The sequence below is a fragment of the Salmo salar genome, chromosome ssa10, assembly GCF_905237065.1.
Source record: "Salmo salar chromosome ssa10, Ssal_v3.1, whole genome shotgun sequence".
NCBI lineage: Eukaryota > Metazoa > Chordata > Actinopteri > Salmoniformes > Salmonidae > Salmo > Salmo salar.
The window spans coordinates 114717869-114743092 of NC_059451.1; the positions used below are offsets into that span (position 1 = coordinate 114717869).

General features: G+C 43.3%; 1 protein-coding gene across 6 annotated transcripts in view; it reads left to right on the forward strand.

Moving 5' to 3' along the window:
• The window catches only part of LOC106561615 (SH3 and multiple ankyrin repeat domains protein 2), a 163025-nt gene that overhangs the window by 131269 nt on the left and 6532 nt on the right, over positions 1 to 25224 (forward strand). For 2 of the 6 annotated variants that reach the window (XR_006757097.1, XM_014125735.2), the window contains exons 8-15: positions 13472 to 13607; positions 14629 to 14715; positions 14887 to 14895; positions 15796 to 15819; positions 18396 to 18455; positions 18974 to 19101; positions 21352 to 21493; positions 21730 to 24160. Coding sequence is in view for 5 of the 6 variants with exons in the window: in XM_014125735.2 (XP_013981210.2) it covers positions 13472 to 13607; positions 14629 to 14715; positions 14887 to 14895; positions 15796 to 15819; positions 18396 to 18455; positions 18974 to 19101; positions 21352 to 21493; positions 21730 to 24160 (3017 nt within the window). In the remaining variant the exon portion in view is untranslated. The remainder of the gene's footprint in view (positions 1 to 13471; positions 13608 to 14628; positions 14716 to 14886; positions 14896 to 15795; positions 15820 to 18395; positions 18456 to 18973; positions 19102 to 21351; positions 21494 to 21729; positions 24161 to 25224) is intronic. The other 4 variants (XM_045688459.1, XM_045688458.1, XM_045688460.1 and 1 more) reach the window with 4 other exon arrangements.

Here is a 25224-nt window from a genome sequence, read left to right on the forward strand (position 1 = left end):
CATTCCTTCAATTCTGACCAGTTTCCCAGTCCCTGCCGATGAAAAATATCCCACAGCATGATGCTGCCACCACCATGCTTCACTGTGGGGATGTTGTTCTCGGGGTGATGAGAAGTGTTGGGTTTGTGCCAGACATAACGTTTTCCTTAATGGCCAAAAAGCTCAATTCTAGTCTCATCTGACCAGAGTACCTTCTTCCATTTGTTTGGGAAGTCTCCATGTTTGTTTATTTTTTTCTGGCCACTCTTCCGTAAAGCCCAGCTCTGTGGAGTGTACGGCTTAAAGTGGTCCTATGGACAATTACTCCAATCTCCGCTGTGGAGCTTTGCAGCTCCTTCAGGGTTATCTTTGGTCTCCTTGTTGCCCCTCTGATTAATGCCCTCCTTGCCTGGTCTGTGAGTTTTGGTGGGCGGCCCTGTCTTGACAGGTTTGTTGTGGTGCAATATTCTTAAAAAAAATCTATAATGGATTTCATGGTGCTCCGTGGGATGTTCAAAGCTTCTGATATTTTTTCATAACCCAACCCTGATCTGTACTTCTCCACAGCTTTGTCCCTGATCTGTTTGGAGAGCTCCTTGGTCTTCATAGTGCTGCTTTCTTGGTGGTGTCCCTTGCTTAGTGGTGCTGCAGACTCTGGGGCCTACTGAGATCATGTGACAGATCATGTGACACTTAGATTGCACACAGGTGGACTTTATTTAACTAATTATGTGACTTCTGAAGGTAATTGGTTGCACCAGATCTTATTTAGGGGCTTCATAGCAAAGGGGGTTAATACATATGCAGGCACCTCTTTTCCGTTTTAAATTTTTTGTAAATTTTTTTTAACAAGTAATTTTTTTCATTTCACTTCACCAATTTGGACTATTTTGTGCATGTCCATTACATGAAATCCAAATAAAAATCCATTTAAGTTACAGGTTGTAATGCAACATAATAGGAAAAAAACGACAAGGGGGTGAATACTTTTGCAAGGCACTGGACCTGCTATAAAATATGGTGGTGGATCTTTGATGTTATGGGGCTATTTTGCTTCCACTGGTCCTTGTTATGGTCAACGGCATCATGACCCAGTACCGGGATATTTTAGCCAAAAACCTGGTTGCCTCTTCCAGGAGGCTGAAACTTGCCCGCAAGTGGATTTTCCAGCAAGACAATAACCCCAAGCACATATAAAAATCCGAAGGGAAATAGTTAATAATATCAACATTTTGAAATGGCCATCTCAGTCTCCGGATTTAAAACCCATTGAAAACCTGTGGTTTGAATTGAAGAGGGCAGTCCATAAGCGCAGACAAAGCATATCAAGGATCTGGAAGGATTCTGTATGGAGGAATGGTCTAAGGTCCCTCCCAGTGTGTCCTCCAACTCATCAAACATTTTAGAAAATGCTCAGTGTTGTTATCCTCACAAGGTGAGGTATTGAAAGGCATTGAAAACATGGGTGCCAACAACCTTTACCCCTACCTACCAAGAAAAAATTATATATCACTTGTTAAACAAAATCTCTTTCTCTAAGCAATTGTATGAGCATACAATGTCCACTGCAATTTCAGCCACACCCATTGCTGACAGGTGTATAAAATCGAACACACAGCCATGCAATCTCCATAGACAAACGTTTGCAGTAGAATAACCTTACTGAAGAGCTCAGTGACCTTCCGTCATAGGATGCCACCTTTCCAACAAGTCAGATAATCAAATTTCTTCCCTGCTAGAGCTGCCCCGGTCAACTGTAAGTGCTGGTATTGTGAAATGAAAACATCTATGAGCAACAACGGCTCAGCCGGAAAGTGGTAGGCCACACAAGCTCACAGAACGGGACCGCTGAAAATCATCCAAAAATTGTCTGTCCTCGGTTGCAACACTCACTATTGAATTCCAAGCTGCCTCTGGAAGCAATGTCAGCACAATAACTGTTTGTCGGGAGCTTCATGAAATGGGTTTCCATGGCCGAGCAGAAGCACACAAGCCTAGGTTCACCATGCACAATGCCAAGTGTCGGCTGGAGTGGTGTAAAGCTCGCCACCATTGGACTCTGGAGCAGTGGGAACACGTTCTCTGAAGTTATGAATGACACTTCACCATCTGGCAGTCAGATGGACGAATCTGGGTTTGGCGGATGCCAGGAGAATGCTAACTGCCCGAATGAACAGTGCCAACTGAAAAGTTTGGAGGAGGAGGAATAATGGACTGGGGCTGTTTTTCATGGTTTGGGCTAGGTCCCTTAGTTCCAGTGAAGGGAAATCTTCACGTTACAGCATACAGACTATTCTGTGCTTCCAACTTTGTGACAGCAGTTTGGGGAAGGCCCTTTTCCTGTTTCAGCATGACAATGCCCCGTGCACAAAGCGAAGTCCATACAGAAATGGTTGTCGATTTTGGTGTGGAATAACTTGACTGGCCTGCACAGAGCCCTGACCTCAACCCCATTGAACACCTTTGGGATGAATTGGAACGCCAACTGCGAGTCAGGCCTAATCGCCCAACATCAGTGCTAACCTCACTAATGCTGTTGTGGCTGAATGGAAGCAAGTCCCTGCAACAATATTTCAACATCTAGCAGCAAAGGGGGGACCAACTCCATATTAATACCCATGATTTTGGATTGAGATGTTCGACGAGCAGGTGTCCACATACTTTTGGTCATGTAGTGTAGCTCAGTATTTGAATTATTTATTTTAAACAGTAATTTTTGCTCATATTTATCCAGGGTGTCAATATTTTCTTGGGACACAGCCAAAGACAAAAGCAACCGTTAGTGAACAGATAAGAGGAGTAAAATGGAGGGCTCAGCATCTTCTAATCCATTCTGTGTGTTGTAGAGTCCATGTTGGCTGATCAGGGACAAAGTCATTAATTTCATCAGGCTTTAATGACGCATTGGGATGTTGACCACAGAGCAACACTTTTCCCTTAATTAATGTGTGTGTGTGTGTGTGTGTGTGTGTGTGTGTGTGTGTGTGTGTGTGTGTGTGTGTGTGTGTGTGTGTGTGTGTGTGTGTGTGTGTGTGTGTGTGTGTGTGTGTAAGCCGTGCATGCAGGGTCATTCAGTATAAAGCATTACAGTAAGCCGAATTTTGGGATCTGATTTTGTGCGAAATGTTATTTTGTTAAGTTAAGCATCTGGTTCCCCTCCCCCATGTTTTCTTTTGCGTGTGTGCGTGTGTGTGTGTGTGTTGGTGCGTGCATGTGAGCGGGTGTGTGTGGGTGTAGTGCCCTCTCTGTCTCAGACTCGCTGTAGTCCAAATGTAACTAGATTAACCAGATTAAAAGACAAGGGTGAGATTTCCTGTTTGGGGGGTTGACATGGATCTCGTCACGCCCCCTCCAGTCCTGAGCCCTCGTTACAGTGGCTTGCGAAAGTATTCACCCCCCTTGGCATTTTTCCTATTTTGTTGCCTTACAACCTGGAATTAAAATGGATTTTGGGGGGGTTTGTATCATTTGATTTACACAACATGCCTACCACTTTGAAGATGCAAAATATTTTTTATTGTGAAACAAACAAGAAATAAGAGAAAAAAACAGAAAACTTGAGCGTGCATAACTATTCACCCCCCCCCCCAAGTTCAATACTTTGTAGAGCCACCATTCGCAGCAATTACAGCTGCAAGTCTCTTGGGGTATGTCTCTATAAACTAGGCACATCTAGCCACTGGGATTTTTGCCCATTCTTCAAGGCAAAACTGCTCCAGCTCCTTCAAGTTGGGTGGGTTCCGCTGGTGTACAGCAATCTTTAAGTCATACCACAAATTCTCAATTGGATTGAGGTCTGGGCTTTGACTAGGCCATTACAAGACATTTAAATGTTTCCCCTTAAACACTTGAGTGTTGCTTTAGCAGTATGCTTAGGGTCATCATCTTGCTTGTCCTCTCAAATCTCTGGAAGAATTTCCCTGTATTTAGCGCCATCCATCATTCCTTCAATTTTGATCAGTCCCTGCCGATGAAAAACATCCCCACAGCATGATGGCCAGAATAATGGTGTTCTCGGGGTGATGGGAGGTGTTGGGTTTGTGCCAGACATAACGTTTTCCTTGATGGCCAAAAAGCTCAATTTTAGTCTAATCTGAACAGAGTACCTTCTTCCATATGTTTGGGGAGTTTATAGTATGAAGAATACAATTGAACATAGCTGAATAAAGTAGAAAGGATCTTTTCTCCAAACAATTTCTGAGGGAGTGCGCTATTCTGTGTTGAACAGTTGGCAAATAAACTGGTTCTCCTATATGCTTAATTTAGAGTTGTTTTGCAACTTTAGTTGTGATACAAACGTTGGGCTATATGTTAAAAAAATATATACATTATAAGTCTGCATGGTGCAACTCTAATGATAATTTGAAAAAAGTTGCATGAAAGGCATTGGCTCTGATTTGCTTCTTGCACAGGCTGCACACACTTTATCAGTCTCTCATTTATCATTTGACAAGCACTTGATAATGCCTCGAATTTCCCGGCAGCATCCTCCGAGTGCCCCCTAAAAAAATCCATGCCTTTTCCGGTCAGTGGCCGTTGTGCCCTTGGGCTGAATATGATAATATCACGTTTAGGTAAGACACAGATGCAGACAGTGTAGAAGTAACAAGAGTTTATCACAACCACAAGGGCAGGCAAACGACAGGTCAAGGCAAGCAGGGGTCAGTAATCCAGAAAGGGTGAAACGGGTCCAGAATGGCAAGCAGTCTCAGGGTCAGGGCAGGCAGGGGTCAGTAATCCAGAATGGTGGGGTAAGGTACAAAACGGCTGGCAGTCTCAGGGTCAGGGCAGGCAGAACGGTCAAAAACAGGAAGGACTAGAAAAGAGCAGGAAAACAGACAGGACCAGGGAAACAAATGCTGGTAGGTTTTACGAACAAAACAAACTGGCAACAGACAAACAGAGAACACAGGTAAAAATACACAGGGGATAATGGGGAAGATGGGAGACACCTAGAGGGGGGTGGAGACAATCACGAAGACAGGTGAAACAGATCAGGGTGTGACAAATAATTATAATTCCCTTCTCCCGGCTGCGTGTTCCGAAGCACCTCTCACTCACATGGCTCTCTCAGATATCTCAATTCAAATTAGCCATTGCCCATCACGTGATCGGGTTCTTCTCACAGGCATCTATCTCAGCTGCGAATTAGGCTACAAGTGAAGACAGACACATCGACAGGACGCAACTGCGCACTTCCTTCTTATCGAATTCCGAGGCGCATATTGAAGATAGAAAACCTGTCCACATTTACTTTTCGTCAGCCAACAAGATGAGTAAGCCTAACGAACAGCAAATGCACGAGCCTATGGCAATCTACTATCCCCCGTAGTACTAAAGTTGACCTATTCTATTGGTCAACTTTCCTTCTGTGCGAGAAATAAATATTCAAAACATAGTCTGGGACAGTTGTGGGATGCGATGGATCCCAAATTAATACAACCACTTGCATCAAAAAACAGTTTAAAAGCAATGAGGCTGATGCAACAGATGAGAACGTTTAGCTTAAAATGTTGATCAAATATTAGGCTATTTCTTCACATAATAAGCGCAGCAATGCACACACGACAGTAGGCTATAAGCACGAGTGTTCCAAAATGCAATCAATTAGTGTAAAAGACTACAAATGTGATTATGCATGTAACGCTTTATTATAAAGGTGCATATTTATGGGGGAAATTATCTTCCCCAAACTCACACGCTGCCTATGTACAGTATGCACGTTAGGCTCTACACCAGTTGTAAAGTGGATTCATGTGCTTAATTTTAAGAAGTTATTTGGCCAGTTTAGTTGTGATACATGTCCGAACCTTATCAAAACACATAGGCCCATGGGCTAGGCTACATGAGGTGTGGGACTATGATTTGAAAAAGTCGCAAATAAAAGGCATGCGCTGTTTCTTGCCTGCCTACACACAAGCTAGGCATCATTCACAAGTGATAATATATCATTCACAAGGGATAGGGTAATATTGTTACCCATCAGACTATTCACTAAGCTAAGGGCCTGGGACTAAACACCTCCTATTGCAACTCGATCATGAACTACCTGACGGGGGCCGCCCCCAGGTGGTAAGGGTAGGTAACTGTGACGTGGTGAGTTTGGACCTAGGTGCAGAGAAGAGACCAGACGAGGAATCAGTGGTTAAGGATAAACATAAATACTTTACTGATAAACAGTAGCCCCAGGATCACAGTACACTGGAAAAAACAACAAACACTAAGTGACGAAAACTCATCAGGAAACAAACGCACAAGGTAAACAATTCAAGCTTCTGAAAATAAACCAGAAAACACACCTCTTTTAACAGGGAAATCGTAATGAGTAATAGGACGGTCTCTGCTGCCCTCTGGTGACAGGTGGAACCACAACAGGTAGCAACACATCTGCCACGCTGATCCTCAACACGGGGGCCCCTCAGTGGTGTGTGCTTAGTCCCCTCCTGTACTCCCTGTTCACCAATGACTGCATGGCCAGGCATAACTCCAACACCATCATTAGGTTTGCAGATGACACAACAGTGGTAGGCCTGATCACCGACGACAATGAGACAGCCACCCAAGTCTAGGTCCAACAGGCTTTTTAACAGCTTCTACCCCCAAGCCATAAGACTCCTGAACAGCTAATTAAATGGCTGTCCGGACTATTTGCATTGACCTCCCCACACCCATTTTTAGGCTGCTGCTGCTCTCTGTTTGCTTGTAAGCATTTCAATGTAAGGTTGTATTGTAATCAAATTTGATTTGATTTAATCTTGTCTTTACATATACTAAATAATATATGTGTGAAATTAGTTTTGATTTAGTATGGACCATTATCATGCACTTACCTCGGAACAGGAGCAGGGGGAAAAATACATGTCATCTATGCACTTAATTAGATATAGTAGGTCACAGAGGGTGAGGAGACTTTCACTAAGGGGTTTAGTCTTTGGGGGTTGTGTCTTTAGGGGGTTGTGACTGTGGCGACGGTCATAGAGTGCGAGGAGTATTTCACCTCCCCCGGGGGATGTTCCTGCCAGTCTGGGACTATCATCATCATTTTGAAATACATGGCTTACTGTTGTAGTCTCTCTTACTGTACACTTTAATGGAGGTCAGAGATGGTGATGAGACTCACCTTCCCCAAAGTTTCAGCATCTTCCCTGTCACCCTGGGACTCTCTGGGAGTGGTATTATACAAGTTTCAGCATCTTCCCTGTCACCCTGGGACTCTCTGGGAGTGGTATTATACAAGTTTCAGCATCTTCCCTGTCACCCTGGGACTCTCTGGGAGTGGTATTATACAAGCATCAGCATTCTATTAGGCTCGCAGAACCACTATTCATGTTTTCAATAATGATTTCAACGATTCAAACTACTTTCGAGTATCCTTCTCAGGGCAAATGTCACATTTTTCTGGTGTATTATTACAGTAGGTTTTCTGTACTTCGGATTTGTATCTGAAGAGGACAGGGGGCCAGGTTGAAGTGTTTGTGTTTGATAGACCTGGGGTCTAACTAGCTTAGTCCTCTTCTCTGGACGTGTGTAGAGGGTTGAGATCAGGCAGTGTAGAGGGCCTAACTGACCATCGATCATCAACACCATATGTGACCAGCCTTTTGGCCATTTGGACACTTCTCTGGCAGATGGGGGTTATGATGACACTTACACTGCGTGCACAATTATTAGGCAAGTGAGTATTCTGATGTTATCATTGTTTCTATTCACATTTTTGAACTCAAAACCATATAAACTTGAATGCTTATTGGATTTAATCATTTTCAGGTGATATGTATTTGTGTAATGAGGGAGGGTGTGGCGAAGGTGAATAACACCTTATATCAAGGTGTGCATAATTATTAGGAAGCCTCATTACCTCAGGTAAAATGGGCCAAAAAATACATTTAACTGACACTGAAAAGCCAAAAATGTAAAATGCCTTTCAGACGGATGCGACACTCTTTAAATAGCTAAACTATTGAGGTGTGATCACCGGACATTCAAACGTTTTGTTGCGAATAGTCAACTGGGGCGCAAAAAAACGCATGGGGAAGAAAAGGCGCAAATTAACTGCAAAAGACTTGAGAATAATTAAATGTCAAACTACCAGGAACCCATTATCCTCCAGTGCCACCGTATTCCAGAACTGCAACCTACCTGGAGTGTTCAGAAGTACAAGGTGTCAAGTGCTCAGAGACATGGTCAAGCTCAAGAAGACTGAAACAAGACCACCACTGAATAAGATTCACAAGTTGAAGTGTCAAGATTGGGCAAAGAAATACCTGAAGACAGATTTTTCAAAGGTTTTATGAACAGGTGAAATGAAAGTGACTCTTGATGGACCAAATGGATGGGCCCGTGGCTGGATCAGTAATGGACACAGGGCACCACTTTGAGTCAGGTGCCAGCAAGGTGAAGGAGGGGTACTGGTATGGGCTGCTATCATTGAGGATGAGGTAGTTGGACTTTTTCGGGTTGAAGATGGACTGAAACTCAACTCCCAAACCTACTGCCAGTTTCTGGAAGATTATTTTGTCAAACAGTAGTACAGGAAGAAGTCCTCAGCATTCCAGAAGGCCATGATCTTTATGCAGGACAATGCTCCATCACATGCATCCAAGTACTCCACTGCTTGGCTATTCAGCAAGGGCCTCAAAGATGCCTGAATAATGACCTGGCCCCCTTCCTCACCTGACTCAAATCCTATTGAGAACTTGTGGGCCCTTCTCAAACGTGAGATTTACAGTGATGGAAGACAATACACCTTTTTGAACAGCATTTGGGAGGATGTGGTTGCTGCTTCAGCGAAAATTGATCGTGAACAGATCAAGAAACTGACAGACTCCATGGATGGAAGGCTCATGGCAGTTATTGAAAATAAGGGTGGCTATATTGGTCACAAAATATTTTTGAAAGGCCAAAAATGTTATATAATTGTCATTTTGTATTACTTATCTCTTACACTTACTCTAAAAATTGAGAATAAACAAGTGAGTTGAGAGAAATTATTTTTGTAATTTAGTTGCCTAATAATTCTGCACACTAATAGTTGCCTAATAATTCTGCACACTTATATATTTCCCTGAGAAAGACAAAACTCACTTTTCCTTTGTTAAACATTCAGGTTTGAGGTTCAATAACATTTTGGATTGACTGAGAGCATTGTGGTTGTTCAACAATAAAATTAATCCAGAGGAATACAATTTGCCTAATAATTGTGCAAGCAGTGTACTTGGCTCAGTACAATACTGTGTGTAGTATGATGAAGACACTCCACTGGCTTTAGGCTTGGATCAATACAATACTGTCCCTATAATGATGAAGACACTCCACTGGCTTTAGGCTTGGCTCAGTACAATACTGTGTGTAGTATGATGAAGACACTCCACTGGCTTTAGGCTTGGCTCAGTACAATACTGTGTGTAGTATGATGAAGACACTCCACTGGCTTTAGGCTTGGCTCAGTACAATACTGTGTGTAGTATGATGAAGACACTCCACTGGCTTTAGGCTTGGCTCAATACAATACTGTGTGTAGTATGATGAAGACATTCCACTGGCTTTAGGCTTGGATCAATACAATACTGTCCCTATAATGATGAAGACACTCCACTGGCTTTAGGCTTGGCTCAATACAATACTGTGTGTAGTATGATGAAGACACTCCACTGGCTTTAGGCTTGGATCAATACAATACTGTCCCTATAATGATGAAGACACTCCACTGGCTTTAGGCTTGGATCAATACAATACTGTGTGTAGTATGATGAAGACACTCCACTGGCTTTAGGCTTGGATCAATACAATACTGTCCCTATAATGATGAAGACACTCCACTGGCTTTAGGCTTGGATCAATACAATACTGTGTGTAGTATGATGAAGACACTCCACTGGCTTTAGGCTTGGCTCAGTACAATACTGTGTGTAGTATGATGAAGACATTCCCCTGGCTTTAGGCTTGGCTCAGTACAATACTGTCCCTATAATGATGAAGACACTCCACTGGCTTTAGGCTTGGCTCAGTACAATACTGTCCCTATAATGATGAAGACACTCCACTGGCTTTAGGCTTGGCTCAGTACAATACTGTCCCTATAATGATGAAGACACTCCACTGGCTTTAGGCTTGGCTCAGTACAATACTGTCCCTATAATGATGAAGACACTCCACTGGCTTTAGGCTTGGATCAATACAATACTGTCCCTATAATGATGAAGACATTCCACTGGCTTTAGGCTTGGATCAATACAATACTGTCCCTATAATGATGAAGACACTCCACTGGCTTTAGGCTTGGATCAATACAATACTGTCCCTATAATGATGAAGACACTCCACTGGCTTTAGGCTTGGATCAATACAATACTGTCCGTGTAATGATGAAGACACTCCACTGGCTTTAGGCTTGGATCAATACAATACTGTCCCTATAATGATGAAGACACTCCACTGGCTTTAGGCTTGGCTCAATACAATACTGTCGTATAATGATGAAGACACTCCACTGGCTTTAGGCTTGGATCAATACAATACTGTCCCTATAATGATGAAGACACTCCACTGGCTTTAGCGGCTCAATACAATACTGTCCCTATAATGATGAAGACACTCCACTGGCTTTAGGCTTGGATCAATACAATACTGTCCCTATAATGATGAAGACACTCCACTGGCTTTAGGCTTGGATCAATACAATACTGTCCCTATAATGATGAAGACACTCCCCTGGCTTTAGGCTTGGATCAACACAATACTGTCCCTATAATGATGAAGACACTCCACTGGCTTTAGGCTTGGATCAATACAATACTGTCCCTATAATGATGAAGACCTTTATGATGAGTAAAAGTGGAGAGACTGTTTGATATGATAGAGTTGTTTATGACAGGAACCCCGTTTTGAGAGTGATTGTTGGCTCTAGCTCCCAAAGCATATGCTGATTCTGTCTTTGTCTGTGTCACCCAGAACAGATCTACTGTAATGTTATTGTATGTTATTAGAAGAGGATGATGTCATACTGTACTGTGTTATTAGAAGAGGATGATGTCATACTGTACTGTGTTATTAGAACAGGATGATGTCATACTGTACTGTGTTATTAGAAGAGGATGATGTCATACTGTACTGTGTTATTAGAACAGGATGATATCATACTGTACTGTGTTATTAGAACAGGATGATATCATACTGTACTGTGTTATTAGAACAGGATGATGTCATACTGTACTGTGTTATTAGAACAGGATGATATCATACTGTACTGTGTTATTAGAAGAGGATGATATCATACTGTACTGTGTTATTAGAACAGGATGATATCATACTGTACTGTGTTATTAGAACAGGATGATGTCATACTGTACTGTGTTATTAGAACAGGATGATGTCATACTGTACTGTGTTATTAGAAGAGGATGATATCATACTGTAGTGATGATGTCATACTGTACTGTGTTATTAGAAGAGGATTTAGTCATACTGTACTGTGTTATTAGAACAGGATGATGTCATACTGTACTGTGTTATTAGAACAGGATGGTGTCATACTGTACTGTGTTATTAGAACAGGATGATGTCATACTGTACTGTGTTATTAGAACAGGATGATATCATACTGTACTGTGTTATTAGAAGAGGATGATATCATACTGTACTGATGATGTCATACTGTACTGTGTTATTAGAAGAGGATTTAGTCATACTGTACTGTGTTATTAGAACAGGATGATGTCATACTGTACTGTGTTATTAGAACAGGATGATGTCATACTGTACTGTGTTATTAGAACAGGATGGTGTCATACTGTACTGTGTTATTAGAACAGGATGATGTCATACTGTACTGTGTTATTAGAACAGGATGATATCATACTGTACTGTGTTATTAGAACAGGATGATATCATACTGTACTGTGTTATTAGAACAGGATGATATCATACTGTACTGTGTTATTAGAACAGGATGATATCATACTGTACTGTGTTATTAGAACAGGATGATATCATACTGTACTGTGCAGCAGTTCTTTATGTTTGTATTCAAGAGTGGGACAGTCAGTAAAATCTGTATTTTTAAAGGAGTAGTTCACTATTTTACAACATGATGTTAGATGGTTCATCACCCAGAAAGTAGTCCATGGGCCAGGAGAAATTGTAATCCATGGTTCGGTTTTCTTTAAACAGCCCCTACAAACTTCAGCTAACTAGAGCCACAGTTAGTTTAAAATCTATGGAATTTATTTAAAAGGCCAAATCATTTTCACGTAACATCAAACCAAATATGGAGTTGATTTGAGGAGATTTCAGGTGATTTTGGTCACAGGGGATCACATGCCATATTTCTTCCATTCATTTTTAGCTAGCGGTGGTTAAAGTTACCTGGGCCTTATTGAGGACCTGATTGAGTGGCTGGAAACAATGATCCATTAGACAGCAGCACAGGCTGGTTGAACACCTCAGAGACCACCTCTGGCCAGGAAATACAGGAATGAGAACAGTCCATAAACAGTTTATTAGATTGCAGCACAGTGTACAGATGTAGGGGCTTCATTTGAGCAACAAGAAATGTGACTTATTATGTGGATTATAATTAATGGATATTTTTGTAGGGGTTGATCAGTGTTTTGTAAAGGAAAATTAGGTATGACATTTCTCAGTGGAAATTACAAGCTTCAGAAGCATTCCATGGATGGGGTTGTAGATGGAACCCAAAAGGGTTCTGCCTGGAACAAAAAAGGTTCCAAGGCAGGTTATAGATTATGTATTATAAAGGTTATATAGGTTATAAATAGCACCCTTTTTTCTAAGAGTGTACAGTACATCTGTTATACAGGATGGTTGGAATACCACCAGAGACCTCCAAGCAGGAAATACTGTGCTGGAATCAGTCCATAAAACCTGGTTGAAATACCACCAGAGACCTCCAAGCAGGAAATACTGTGCTGGAATCAGTCCATAAAACCTGGTTGAAATACCACCAGAGACCTCCAAGCAGGAAATGCTGTGCTGGAATCAGTCCATAAAACCTGGTTGAAACACCACAAGAGAACTCTGAGCAGGAAATACCAAAAAAACGACTGAAGATATATAATCACCGTCAATCTCAGTCAAACCTCAATACTTTGCCAAGTTTTGCCGGGTTGTTGCATTTCTATTTTAAGGGTTGTGGTTTTACATTTAAGTTAAGTCATGGAGTGATGAAGATATGCTGCATTTCAGATCAGCTTCATGATGGAGAGTTGTTTCCATGGGGATAAGGATTTGTTACAACTATATTTTAGGGTTGTAATGTTATATTTCTGTCCAGTGATTGAGTCCTGAAGTGATGTTGACTTTGCCGAGTTCATATCAGCTTGATAGTGAGTTGTTATTGAGAGATGTAACATCTGATGGAATACGTTCTGTTACAGCTGTATTTTAGGGTTGCGATGTTACATTGAGTCCAGTCATCGAGTCCTGAAGGTTCATGTTGTACTGACTCTCAGGTGTATTGTCCTCTGTTTTGCAGGTGAACCAGGAAAATGTTGTGAAGGTGGGCCACAAACAGGTGGTCAATACAATCCGACACGGGGGCAACCGGCTCATCATCAAAGTGGTGACAGTTAGCAGGAATCTGGACCCTGATGACACGGCCAGGAAGAAAGGTAAGCCTCTTATCCTCTCTGTTTCTCACCTTGCTGCTCTGCCCTACACCACCTGGCCAGTGGGATCAATGACTGATCGGTTGGGATGAATCCACAGTGAGGGTCCCAGCTGGTCCTCAAACCAGAGCTGGGTTCAAATACTATTTGAAATCATTTTAAATACTTCATCTGTCCTCGATTTAGCTTGCCTGGCTTAATGGACCAATAGATAGACCTAAAACGTCAAACCCCATACTCCAGGCAGGCTAGAGCAAACGCTCAAAGTTTTTTTCAATATTTCAAATAGTATTTGAATCCAGGTGGTTGTAAACCGTCGTGGCCCATCCTTGTACTGTACTGTAATGTATCAGGAAGCTAGAAGCTGACCGCTAGAAGAACATTGATGACTGGTGCTTTTCAGCCTTGAAGTTGAGACTGTGGTTTTACAGTTGGGGCATTCAAAAGTGAACCTGTACTGCAGCACAGGTCCAATTCAAAGTGAATGTAACTGCACTGTCAGGGGCATATTTGGGAAATACATTTTTAAATGTTTTTGTTAGATGATTGCTACTGAACTTGGCGCTTGCATGGCGTCACTCTACTTGCTTGGCGTCACCCTGCGAGACTTGTGATGTTGTCACATGAACAATCCAGCTTTGCTGCAGCACAGGCATTTAAAAAAAGTTTGCCTGCTTTTTAACATCCCTATCTACCACTGGAGGCTACTGAGGGGAGGACGGCGTATAATAATGGCTGGAACGGAGCAAATGGAATGGCATCAACCACATTGATACCATTCCACTCATTCCACTCCAGCCATTACCATGAGTCCATCCTCCTCAATTAAGGAGTCACCAAACTCCTGTTCTGTCTATTAGAAATCTCACACTTGGGGCCTGTACAGGATGATGTAACATTACAGAACTCTCAGATAGAAATGTAGAATGTAGAACAGAAATTATTTTCTGTCACATAGTTTGTGATAGAGCTAACTCTATTCTATCACATCCTTGATGTTCTTTTGTGTGCTGTGTCATTGCAGTGGCCACACCTCCACGTAGGACTCCTCCCGCTGCCCTGTCCATGGCCATGCGCTCCAAATCCATGACCTCAGAGCTGGAGGAGCTAGGTAGGAATCAGCAATGTGGACCTGTGAGAATAGAATTCCAAGAGATCAAATGCATTTTGTATGCTTGTGGTTTGTTCTCTGTGTGTTTGTTTAGTGATTTGATTATCTGGAAAACATTTTTAAAAGTAACTGTGCACTCCTGATTTTTTTTTTCAATACCTGCCTCTACAGTGGACAAAGGTATGCAGTATACCGTAGCTAGTGTTTGGTCACAGCTGCACGCATCTCACGTCATTTAAGAGATGACTATATTTATTCTTCTTTGAGGGGGCTTGAACAATGATGTACTTTGTAAAAAGGCACAAAGCTATTCTGCTCTGTAGGGTTTGATCTGAAGAGAGCTGGAGAGAACATTTGAAGGACTGTGCTGAATCATCTAAAGTGATAAAGGGATCATTAGCCAGCATGACTGATAATTTTGAACTGTTTTGAACCATCATAACAGTTGCATAATTCCACGCCATGTCATCATAAATTGAATTTAATACGCTTTAAAAAACAATATTATTAATTTACTTAGACATTTAATTGATTGATTTACCTCAGAGCTGTATGCTGTATGTAAATAGCTTTGATTTGACTCACCTTTTGAAAAGCTTTTACCTTATTGCTGACTCATCTGTCGCTTACAACTGTTCTGCAGTAGATGTCTTTTGAAGGGCCGGTCATAGAAATATCATGATTGGACCGATCATTCTATGTCTATGGGGTTACTGGTCATTCTATGTCTTTGTCTATGGGGTTACTGGTCATTCTATGTCTTTGTCTATGGGGTTACTGGTCATTCTATGTCTTTGTCTATGGGGTTACTGGTCATTCTATGTCTTTGTCTATGGGATTACTGGTCATTATATGTCTTTGTCTATTGGGCAAGTGGCATGTTTGGAAGCTTGAATACAATTGCTTAATGAAAATATAACTAGGCCTATAGTGGTCAGTAGTGGTTATAATATAATTCAGCTTTAAATGACAATATTACACTATCTTTGCATAATAGCCTGTGTTGATGGTAAGAGATTATTTTGTTGATTACTTTTGATCATCTGCTATATAAGTTCTTTCTATTTTCTTATTTGTAAGCCACTTTGAGGAAAAAGATGGGTGGTAAGTGTGATCGGCATGCTTTATACAGTACATGTACAAAACAACTGATGTTCTTTTGACTTTATTTACTAGATCCCTATTTGTTTACGATTGTGTTCAATTAGAATGAATGCTATATACTTGATGATATGTTCTCTCACTCACTAGATCCTTAGCTAGACACTGAGTGGACAAAACATTAAGAACACCTGCTCCTTCCTTGACATAGACTGACCAGGTGAAAGCTATGATCCCTTATTGATGTCACTTGTTAAATCCACTTCAATCATATAGATGAAGGTGAGACGACAGGCTAATGTTTAAACCTTGAGACAATTGAGACATGGATTGTGTATGTGTGCCATTCAGAGGGTGAATGGGCAAGACAAAAGGTGAAAGTTCCTTTGAAAGGGCATGGTAGTAGGTGCCAGGTGTACCGATTTGTGTCAAGAACTGCAACAGTTTCCCATGTGTATCAAGAATGGTTCACCACCCAAAGGACGTCCAGCCAACTTGACACAAATGTGGGAAGCATTGGAGTCAACATGGGCCAGCATCCCTGTGGAACGCTTTCGACACCTTCTAGAATCCGTGCACCCGACGAATTGAGGCTGTTCTGAGGGCAGAAGGGGGTATAACTCAATATTAGGAAGGTGTTCCTAATGTTTGGTATACTCAGTGTACTATACATGCTCACTGGACTTTAGAGGGCATTTAGTGGGTATGAAGGTGAACTAGTGTTTGTTGTCTAGGGGTTGTAACCTAAACAGGGGTGTCGTAAAAATTAAGAACATATGAAAATGCCCTTCTGAACAAGAACCTGTTTAAAAACTAACTTTTCACAGCAATGCCTACGTACTTCAGTTCGGTGTGAGAGCGCAGTGCTATTCTCATGCATTATTCATGGTTCTGGCCCTCTTTTAGACACAGTTATGCAAGATCAGGAAAAAGCAACAGCAGAGATCTTGGATGTGTCCAAACGTGCACTCTTTTCTCTATATTTTCCACTACTTTTGACCAAAACCCTATGGGCTCTGGTCAAAAGTAGTGCACTTTAAAGGGAATAGGGTATCATTAGGGATTAGGATGCATCCCTCTACTTTAGATTTGCATCCCTCTACCACAGATTTGTAACCTTCTAAAATGGTTGTAGTGTTTTCTGTAATGATAAAATGATCTGAAACACCTTTATGGGATAATAACTGAAAGACCTAGAGTTAATGCACAACAGTCAGCTGCGTATATCAAAGAGTAGGTAGCTGCCTTCTCAGAATACACTACAGACTTAACTTTAACGGCACAACGCTGTTATACAATGGGCCCATTACAAATAGGCATTTGACTCATACAGAAACAAGATGTTGCCATGGCAATAATGCTGCATAGAGTACAGTGCATTGTCAACTATAGCAGGAGAGCATTCTACCTGCAAAAAATATTATATACACTTAGAAAAAGGGGTTCCAAAAGGGTTCTTTGGCAGACCCCATAGGAACACCTTTTCCCTTGAAAAGGGTTCTACATGGAACCCAAAAAGGTTCTACCTGGAACCAAAAAGGGTTCTCCTATGGGTACAGCCAAAGAACCCTTTTAGATTCTAGATAGCACCTTTTTTTCTAAGAGTGTACAGTTCTGCTGCTGCCTAGTCGTAGGCACATTATTCAGCTGTAACGGCCTCGCTCTGTGTTCACTACTTCACACCAGAACACTGGAGATTTGCAGCAATGCTTCTAGAATTCTAGAATGCATGGTCACACCAGACACTAAGGTGTCTTAGAATGTGTGGCTTCTTCACATCAATCCACCAGGGTTCCTTACTGCCATAAATACTGCTTTGTTACTGTATCAGCAGATGTGACAGAGAAAGAGACAGATATAGCTGGGTGGCCAGTGATGGTGAGAATGTTTTTAGACAGCACTGGAATCTTCTCCATCTTAATTATACAGTACACATATGGTCATGTCTGTATTAGTATGCAGACAGAAGGATCAGAGTATTACTGTATGAAGCTGTTTTTTCCACAGGGGTTTAAACAGAGATAACAGTCATGTTTATCATTTGTCATACACTGTGTCTTTCGATAAAGGTTATTAATACACTAATAGCAGACAATGTGCATCAAACATAAACAGCTCTTGCTTAGCAGGTTAGCCTTTTTCATCATGAATCTTGTTCTGGGGGCAGCTCTGCAGAGTAGTCACTAGCTAGCACAGCCACAAAGTCATAAAATCTCATTTTAAACATAACCCTAACCTTAACCACACTGCTAACCTTAATGCTTAACCCTAACCTTATTGTCATGAATTTTTACAATATAGCCAATTTTAACTTTGCAGCTGGCCTATCTAAAGGGAAATTACTCAGTTCTACCTTCAGGACAAAACTCATGACACTAAATGTCAACCTGCTCTTGGTTAGATTTAATTCAGTAATAATGTATTTCATGAAGACAGTAGGATGTAGCCTATAGCCCTCTCTCCTCAGTTCACAGGTTTTTGACAGCAGTGAGGGAGAAGGGTTTTTGAATGTGTAATCAGAATAACTAGAGATACCGTATGGATGTCCCTATCTGAACTGCCTTTTCTTCCTGTTCTAGATGATCAGTCTTCAGATAATGAGCGTCTAAAGAAGAGGATTGTATTCTCAGTCACTCTAAGTAATCGTCCCATGCATGGGAGCGCTCAAAAAGAAAAAAAAGACTAGCATGTTGGTTGTGCAGTTGCCGCTGAACCATATAGCCTGGTCCAGATCAGTTTGTGCCGTCTTACCAAATTCTTGTCACTCATTGTCAATTTTTTAAGGGTTGCGTCTTAAATGACACCCTAACTCATATAGTCCACTACTTTTAAACAGAGCCCTATGGGCCCTGGTCAAAAGTAGTGGACTGGATAGGGAATAGGATTCCATTTAGGACGCAACCAAGGAGTTAAAAACAGACCAAAACAGCTAAATCATAGAACCAAAAGAAAGTGATAGCTAGCTTGCACGGCTTTGACTTTGACCAATGTCAGTGTGACTATTTCTGTTCCCTTTTCCTTTATGCTCGGTTTGATTTCCCATTCTGACTGACGGAATGGATTGTCATTGCTTGGAGACAGATATAGAGTGTAGGCTATGGTATCCTATACTCACAGTGGAGCGGTGTCTGTCTGTCTGTCTGTCTTTGTGTTCCAGATAAAGTGGAAGAGAACATGCCTCCTCAGAAGCCCATATGGGACAACTCTAACACTGACATAAGGGTCGCAAACACGGTCAAAACGCGGCCCAACAGCAGGTGCTTGGCCATGAACCCAGAGATGAACGTAAGTATAACCACTAACCAGGCTTTACTCTACTACTATCTACACTACTCTGTTGTGAGGTATGCGTATGTATTTCATTATTGAGTGTGTAGTTTGTTGCTATGTGACACTGGAGCAAGACCATAGAGATCTATGCTGCGAGAATGCTGATGGGTGCACCATTGCCTGTTGCAATTTACTGTTCTAAGCTGGCTGGATAAGGAAGTACATGATGGACTTCATCTGTTACGAGGTGTTTATGGTCCTGATGGATTTTATCTGTTAGGAGGTGTTCATGGTCCTGATGGATTTTATCTGGTAGGAGGTGTTCATGGTCCTGATGGATTTTATCTGGTAGGAGGTGTTCATGGTCCTGATGGATTTTATCTGTTAGGAGGTGTTCATGGTCCTGATGGACTTCATCTGTTACGAGGTGTTTATGGTCCTGATGGATGTTATCTGTTAGGAGGTGTTCATGGTCCTGATGGATTTTATCTGTTAGGAGGTGTTCATGGTCCTGATGGATTTTATCTGTTAGGAGGTGTTTATGGTCCTGATGGATGTTATCTGTTAGGAGGTGTTTATGGTCCTGATGGATGTTATCTGTTAGGAGGTGTTCATGGTCCTGATGGATTTTATCTGTTAGGAGGTGTTCATGGTCCTGATGGATGTTATCTGTTAGGAGGTGTTTATGGTCCTGATGGATTTTATCTGTTAGGAGGTGTTCATGGTCCTGATGGACTTCATCTGTTACGAGGTGTTTATGGTCCTGATGGATTTTATCTGTTAGGAGGTGTTCATGGTCCTGATGGATTTTATCTGTTAGGAGGTGTTCATGGTCCTGATGGATTTTATCTGGTAGGAGGTGTTCATGGTCCTGACCTGCTTCTCAACTAGTGTTTAGGTTTAAACAGCTTCATGTTCTTACTTTTCCATTAGATCTTTCACAAGTTGACCTGCAGCAGAGGACAAATAAATGTGTTTGGTTAATAACCTCTTACACTTGTGGGAATTGCCCAATATGGATAGGGCTAAATTGAAATGTTTCTTAAGGAATAAATATTTAAAGCGTATGCGTAACCATGGTAGCAATTAAAAGGGAACAGTTTGGCGATTATGGGAAAATGATTAGTCCAAAGTTGAGGACACAACAGTTCACCTGACACAAGACTGAATCCAAACATTACACAGTTGATTGTATGTGCATTTTACATGTATTGTACTTTTTGCCGCATTTGTTGATAACAAAATAAAAAAAATATCTGGATACATTCAGTAACATGGTAATAATATTCTTGGAAAATTTGGGGTACAGTAGGTGCAACATAAAAGTGAGAGGTCTAACTGGTGTTTCCAAGTGGCCACACACCTCTCCAAAGTGTGCACAGTTCATAATGCATTTCAATGCATTTTTATGACTCCTAGCTATGCCATTGAGGAACTAGAGCAAGCACACTTGTAGTTGTTTTGTTTGGAATATAGCCCTGCATCCCCGCCTTTACACAATTATTGTTGTTGTTTACTCAATCCATAAATGGGCCATTATAAATTCGAAATCTGGGTCAGGTAAGCATCATTTTTAATCTTGCTCTATTGCCAACATGACGAGCTAAATTAGAAACTATAGCGTTAGGCTTTCACAAGGCAATTCAGAGAAGCAGATCATCATTTTTAATCTTGCTCTATTGCCAACATGACGAGCTAAATTAGAAACTATAGCGTTAGGCTTTCACAAGGCAATTCAGAGAAGCAGATCATCATTTTGGTGTGCATAGAATGGAGTCATGAGTGTGCTGTACAGTATGTATGCAGGTTAAATATTTAGCATGGACAGAAACATGTTGAGATGTAGTTACCAGATGTTCCTATGGACTTTTTCATAATTTTGGTGTGCATAGAATGGAGTCATGAGTGCATTCAGGTGTGTGGTCCACTGCAAATGTTCTTCACAATACAACAAACAGGCTCATTCTGTTCAGAACAACCCAGGGTATAACACCAGGTCATCTTGTAACTGTACATCTAACATAGTCATCATAAACATTGATAGTGTATATTACATCAGTTTTATGACATGGAAATGTGAATACAATTTTATTTGATTTGAAATCTGCCATTTTCAACCCGTATATGGGTACGAGTGTAAAGGGCTATGAAATAAATGACAAATAAAATGAAAGGAAATGTACATCAACAATCATTCTAACTGATCTATAAACTGATAGACTGTTTCCCATGCAGGCTCAGTCTCTTCTCCTCTCTTTGTTACAGTCCATGTGTGAGAGCCAGGACGTGTCGATGCAGACCCAGACCCAGCCCAGAGAGCCAGGCAGCCCCAGAGGTCGAGGCCCCTTCCTGGGGGTGCCAAACAGACAGGGGACCATGAGACGACAAAAGTCCATAGGAACATCTGGTAACTACATCTCAACATGTTTCTGTCCATGCTAAATATTTAACCTGCATACATACTGTACAGCACACACTTATATACAGTACACATGCGTGCACAGGCATGCACACTCACACACACACACACACAGACATCTGTATTCAATTACCTTTTTTCCCGTACACACACCCTTGAAGGTTTCAATTCTATAATTGCCGTTAATGTAAAGTAATAGTCAATGTATGTTGCTTTTTCTTCAGGAATAACAGAAGAGGACGCCCCTCAGTTCCTGACCCCTCCCATGTTGAAATTCACCAGGAGCCTATCAATGCCGGACACATCAGAGGACATCCCACCCCCGCCCGCTATCTCCCCTCCATCTCCCCCTTACAACAACGACCCCAACCCCCAGGGCAGAGGCTACGGCACTATCAGACACACTGTTCCCAAAGGCACCGCCCCTGAGCGAGGGGGGGACCCCAACACGGGCGGCAGGGACGGATGGAGGGAACAGGGGGGTATGTACTACACAGAGCCCCAGTCGGAACAGTATCAGTCTGAGGACCACCACCACCACCAGGGTAGCCAGAGTCCAGGCCAAGGGCTCACAGCCCAGCAGAGCTTCCTGAACCGCAGGGCCCAGATCCCAGAGAACCCATACTCAGACCTGGGGAAGATGGGCAACCTGGGCCTGTTTGCCCCCAACAAACCTCAGAGGAGGAAGGGCATGCTGATGAAGCAGAACAAGATTGAGGACAGCCCAGAGAAGACCTGCACCATAAAAATCCCAACCATCATCATCAAAGAACCCTCTACATCTAGCAGTGGGAAGAGCAGCCAGGGCAGCAGCATGGAGATAGAGACTGGATCCCATGACCACCCAGGACAACTCCGGCCGGATGACGGACACAACCCCAGCAGTCCCTTTGCCACGGCCATGGCGGGCGCAGTGCGGGAACGTGAGATGAGGATGGTGGATTCTCACCAGAACTCCCCATCCTACAGGTTCACCGACCAGGGTGAAGAAGACTCGCCTCCCGCGCCCGCGCCTCGCCTCCGCCACTCCAAGTCCATCGACGAGGGAATGTTCAGTAGTGACGAGCGCCTGCGTCGCCTCATGGCCCCACCGGCCTCACTACTCAGCATCCCCAGAAGAGGGAGTAACGTGGCGGTCTTCAACACCCCGGAGCCCACTGTTGTGAGAGAGCCGCTCCACACGCGCACTGGCCACCACAGCCCGGTCAGTCTGCCCGCCAAGACCTATACCTCCAGTAGTGGGCGCTACGTCCACCCAGTCACAGGGAAGCCTCTGGACCCCAACTCTCCTCTGGCCCTGGCTCTGGCTGCACGGGACCGGGCCATGAGAGAGCAGTCCCAGCCACTCCCGCTGAAGACCGAACTGCCTAAACCTGACCTGAACAAGCCTCTGTTCATCGACACCAAGCTGAGGACCGGCATGGGCGCAAATTTCTCCTCGACCGCCACCATGGGTCGACCGGGCAGGGCGGGGCTTCGTAGGCAGATGACAGAGGCAAAGTACGAGACAGAGTCCAAATACGACCACCCGTTGGCCAAAGACAAGGACAAGAGTCTCTCCCGTCCTCAGAGAGAAGAGGAGAAGAAGAACATGTTGATAGACATTGGTGACACGTCTCAGCAGAAGTCAGCTGGGTTGCTGATGGTCCACACCACTGACGAGAACAACCTGTCTGAGGGGGAGAGGGACGGGGCGGTCAGTCCAGACAGCACCCCCAGTGAGCTCCGGGACCCCAACCAACCTAACACCCCCAAAATGGCCTCCCCTAACCCCCACAACCCCCACTCTATGGGCCCTGGACCCAGAGGTAGTAAGACCATGATCACCGTCACCTCAGTGGACGAGCCGGTCAAACTACCCTTCGGTATCCCCCCTCCACCCTGTGTTCCCTCCGTGGACATCGACGATGAGTTCTTTGCTGACCCACTGCCACCGCCGCTCGAGTTCGCCAACAGCTTCGACATCCCAGAGGACCAAAAGGGGGCGATCGCTGAGCTCCTGAAACAGCAACGAAACGCTGGCAGGGCACCATCGTCTCTAGCCCCCTTCTATCCCTATCACGGTAACACCCCAGGCCACCCTGACCAGACCATGATCAAACGGCCTGCGGTGCTCACCAACTGTACGCCCCCCTGTTTCCCCCATGCCCTCTTGGAGAGCTACGATCCTATCAGTGACTCGGGCATTGATGTGGAGCCGGACAGCCGCAGTATTGGAGACCCCCAGCTGGAGACTACAAGCACTATGTCCACCGTATCCAGTATCTCCACGCTGTCGTCCGAGGGTGGCGAGGTGCTGGACAACACATGTACAGTCTATGCAGACAGACAGGCCTTTCTGGTGGACCGGACTTCAAAGTCAAGAACCAGGCAACCTGCCGCAAACAAGAGCAACGCACTTTACAAGGACCCTGCCTTGATGGATAGAGAGGAGAACATAAGAACTTTCGCCGCACCTTCCTCCGTCCCACCGCCTCCCCCCGGGGCCAGCGTCTCTTCAGAGCCTCCCAGAACACCAACTCAAAGAACCTCCAAGCTATGGGGAGACCCTCCAGGCTCTAACCCCCAGGACATGCAGAACAAGGACAGGACACCAAAGCCAGGAGAGGGGATAGACTCTTCTTCCTCAGGATGTAGGACTGTTTTTGGATCAAGGTAGGCTACGCCGTGTGTATGTGTGTGTGTGTTCTGCCGGAGAGCAGAAGGAGTTGCCTAGCAACCTAATAATGAGAGCAGCAGCCTTGAGGAGTAGATGAGCAACAACGTCATGCCAGTCTGATTATCATAGAGACCAAACCGCCACAGAGCTTTCCTCCGAAGGAAGGGGTGAGTGGTGTGTCACTGTGTGTCGCTAGCAGCACGGTTCAAAATAGCACAGAGGCTGCGTGCCAAATGGCACCCTATTCCCTACTTAGTGCACCAGGGCCCATAGGGGAATAGGGAATAGTGTGCCATTTGAGATGCATACACACTTTGTTTTAACAGGGGTGGATGGTGTGTGTGTAACCTGTCTCTCAATTGTCTGTCATTTGAACAAACCCAGAGTTGGTCAAATATCAATGGGCCTCTCTGGTCAGTTAACTCTCCTCTTCATTCCTCTACCAGTCACCGCAAACCACTGGAAGTAGATTGTCATCGTAGACTAGATATGAATGTGTGTGTATACATTGAGGCTCCAACAGATGTAGGCTATGGAGTGGTGTATGTGTGGGATGTATGATTGTAGGCTGTTATTGTGTAGTTGGTTTTTGCAGGTATGAATGCATATTTGTGTGTATTTAGAACACTTTTGTGTATGCAGGTCACTGTCTGAACGTTTGTTTATCGCTGCTCGTACGGTATGTCTATTTGTGTAACTGGCAGATATCTTGTTTGTACAGCAGGCTACGTAAGCCGGCATGGCATTTCTTACAGACACTGTGCGTTCCACCCTACAGCAGTCCTCTGGGATAGCAACAAACTCATTTATTATGGAAAGCTGTGGTTATTTACAGAGCAGACCAGATGAGGCTAACTCTAAAAGTCATGGCTGTACCACCAAAGCTCTGCTACCAGTGTTGTTCACGCTGAATATACTGCAGAGCACAGAACAAACCTAATCAGAATGAGATATTAGGTTAACCTGATTCAACCTGATACATAAATAAATGAATAGAGATCTTCTGACACTTTCAAAGAAATGGCTGTCACTTTTTATGGGAAGGAAAACACTGTTAGTT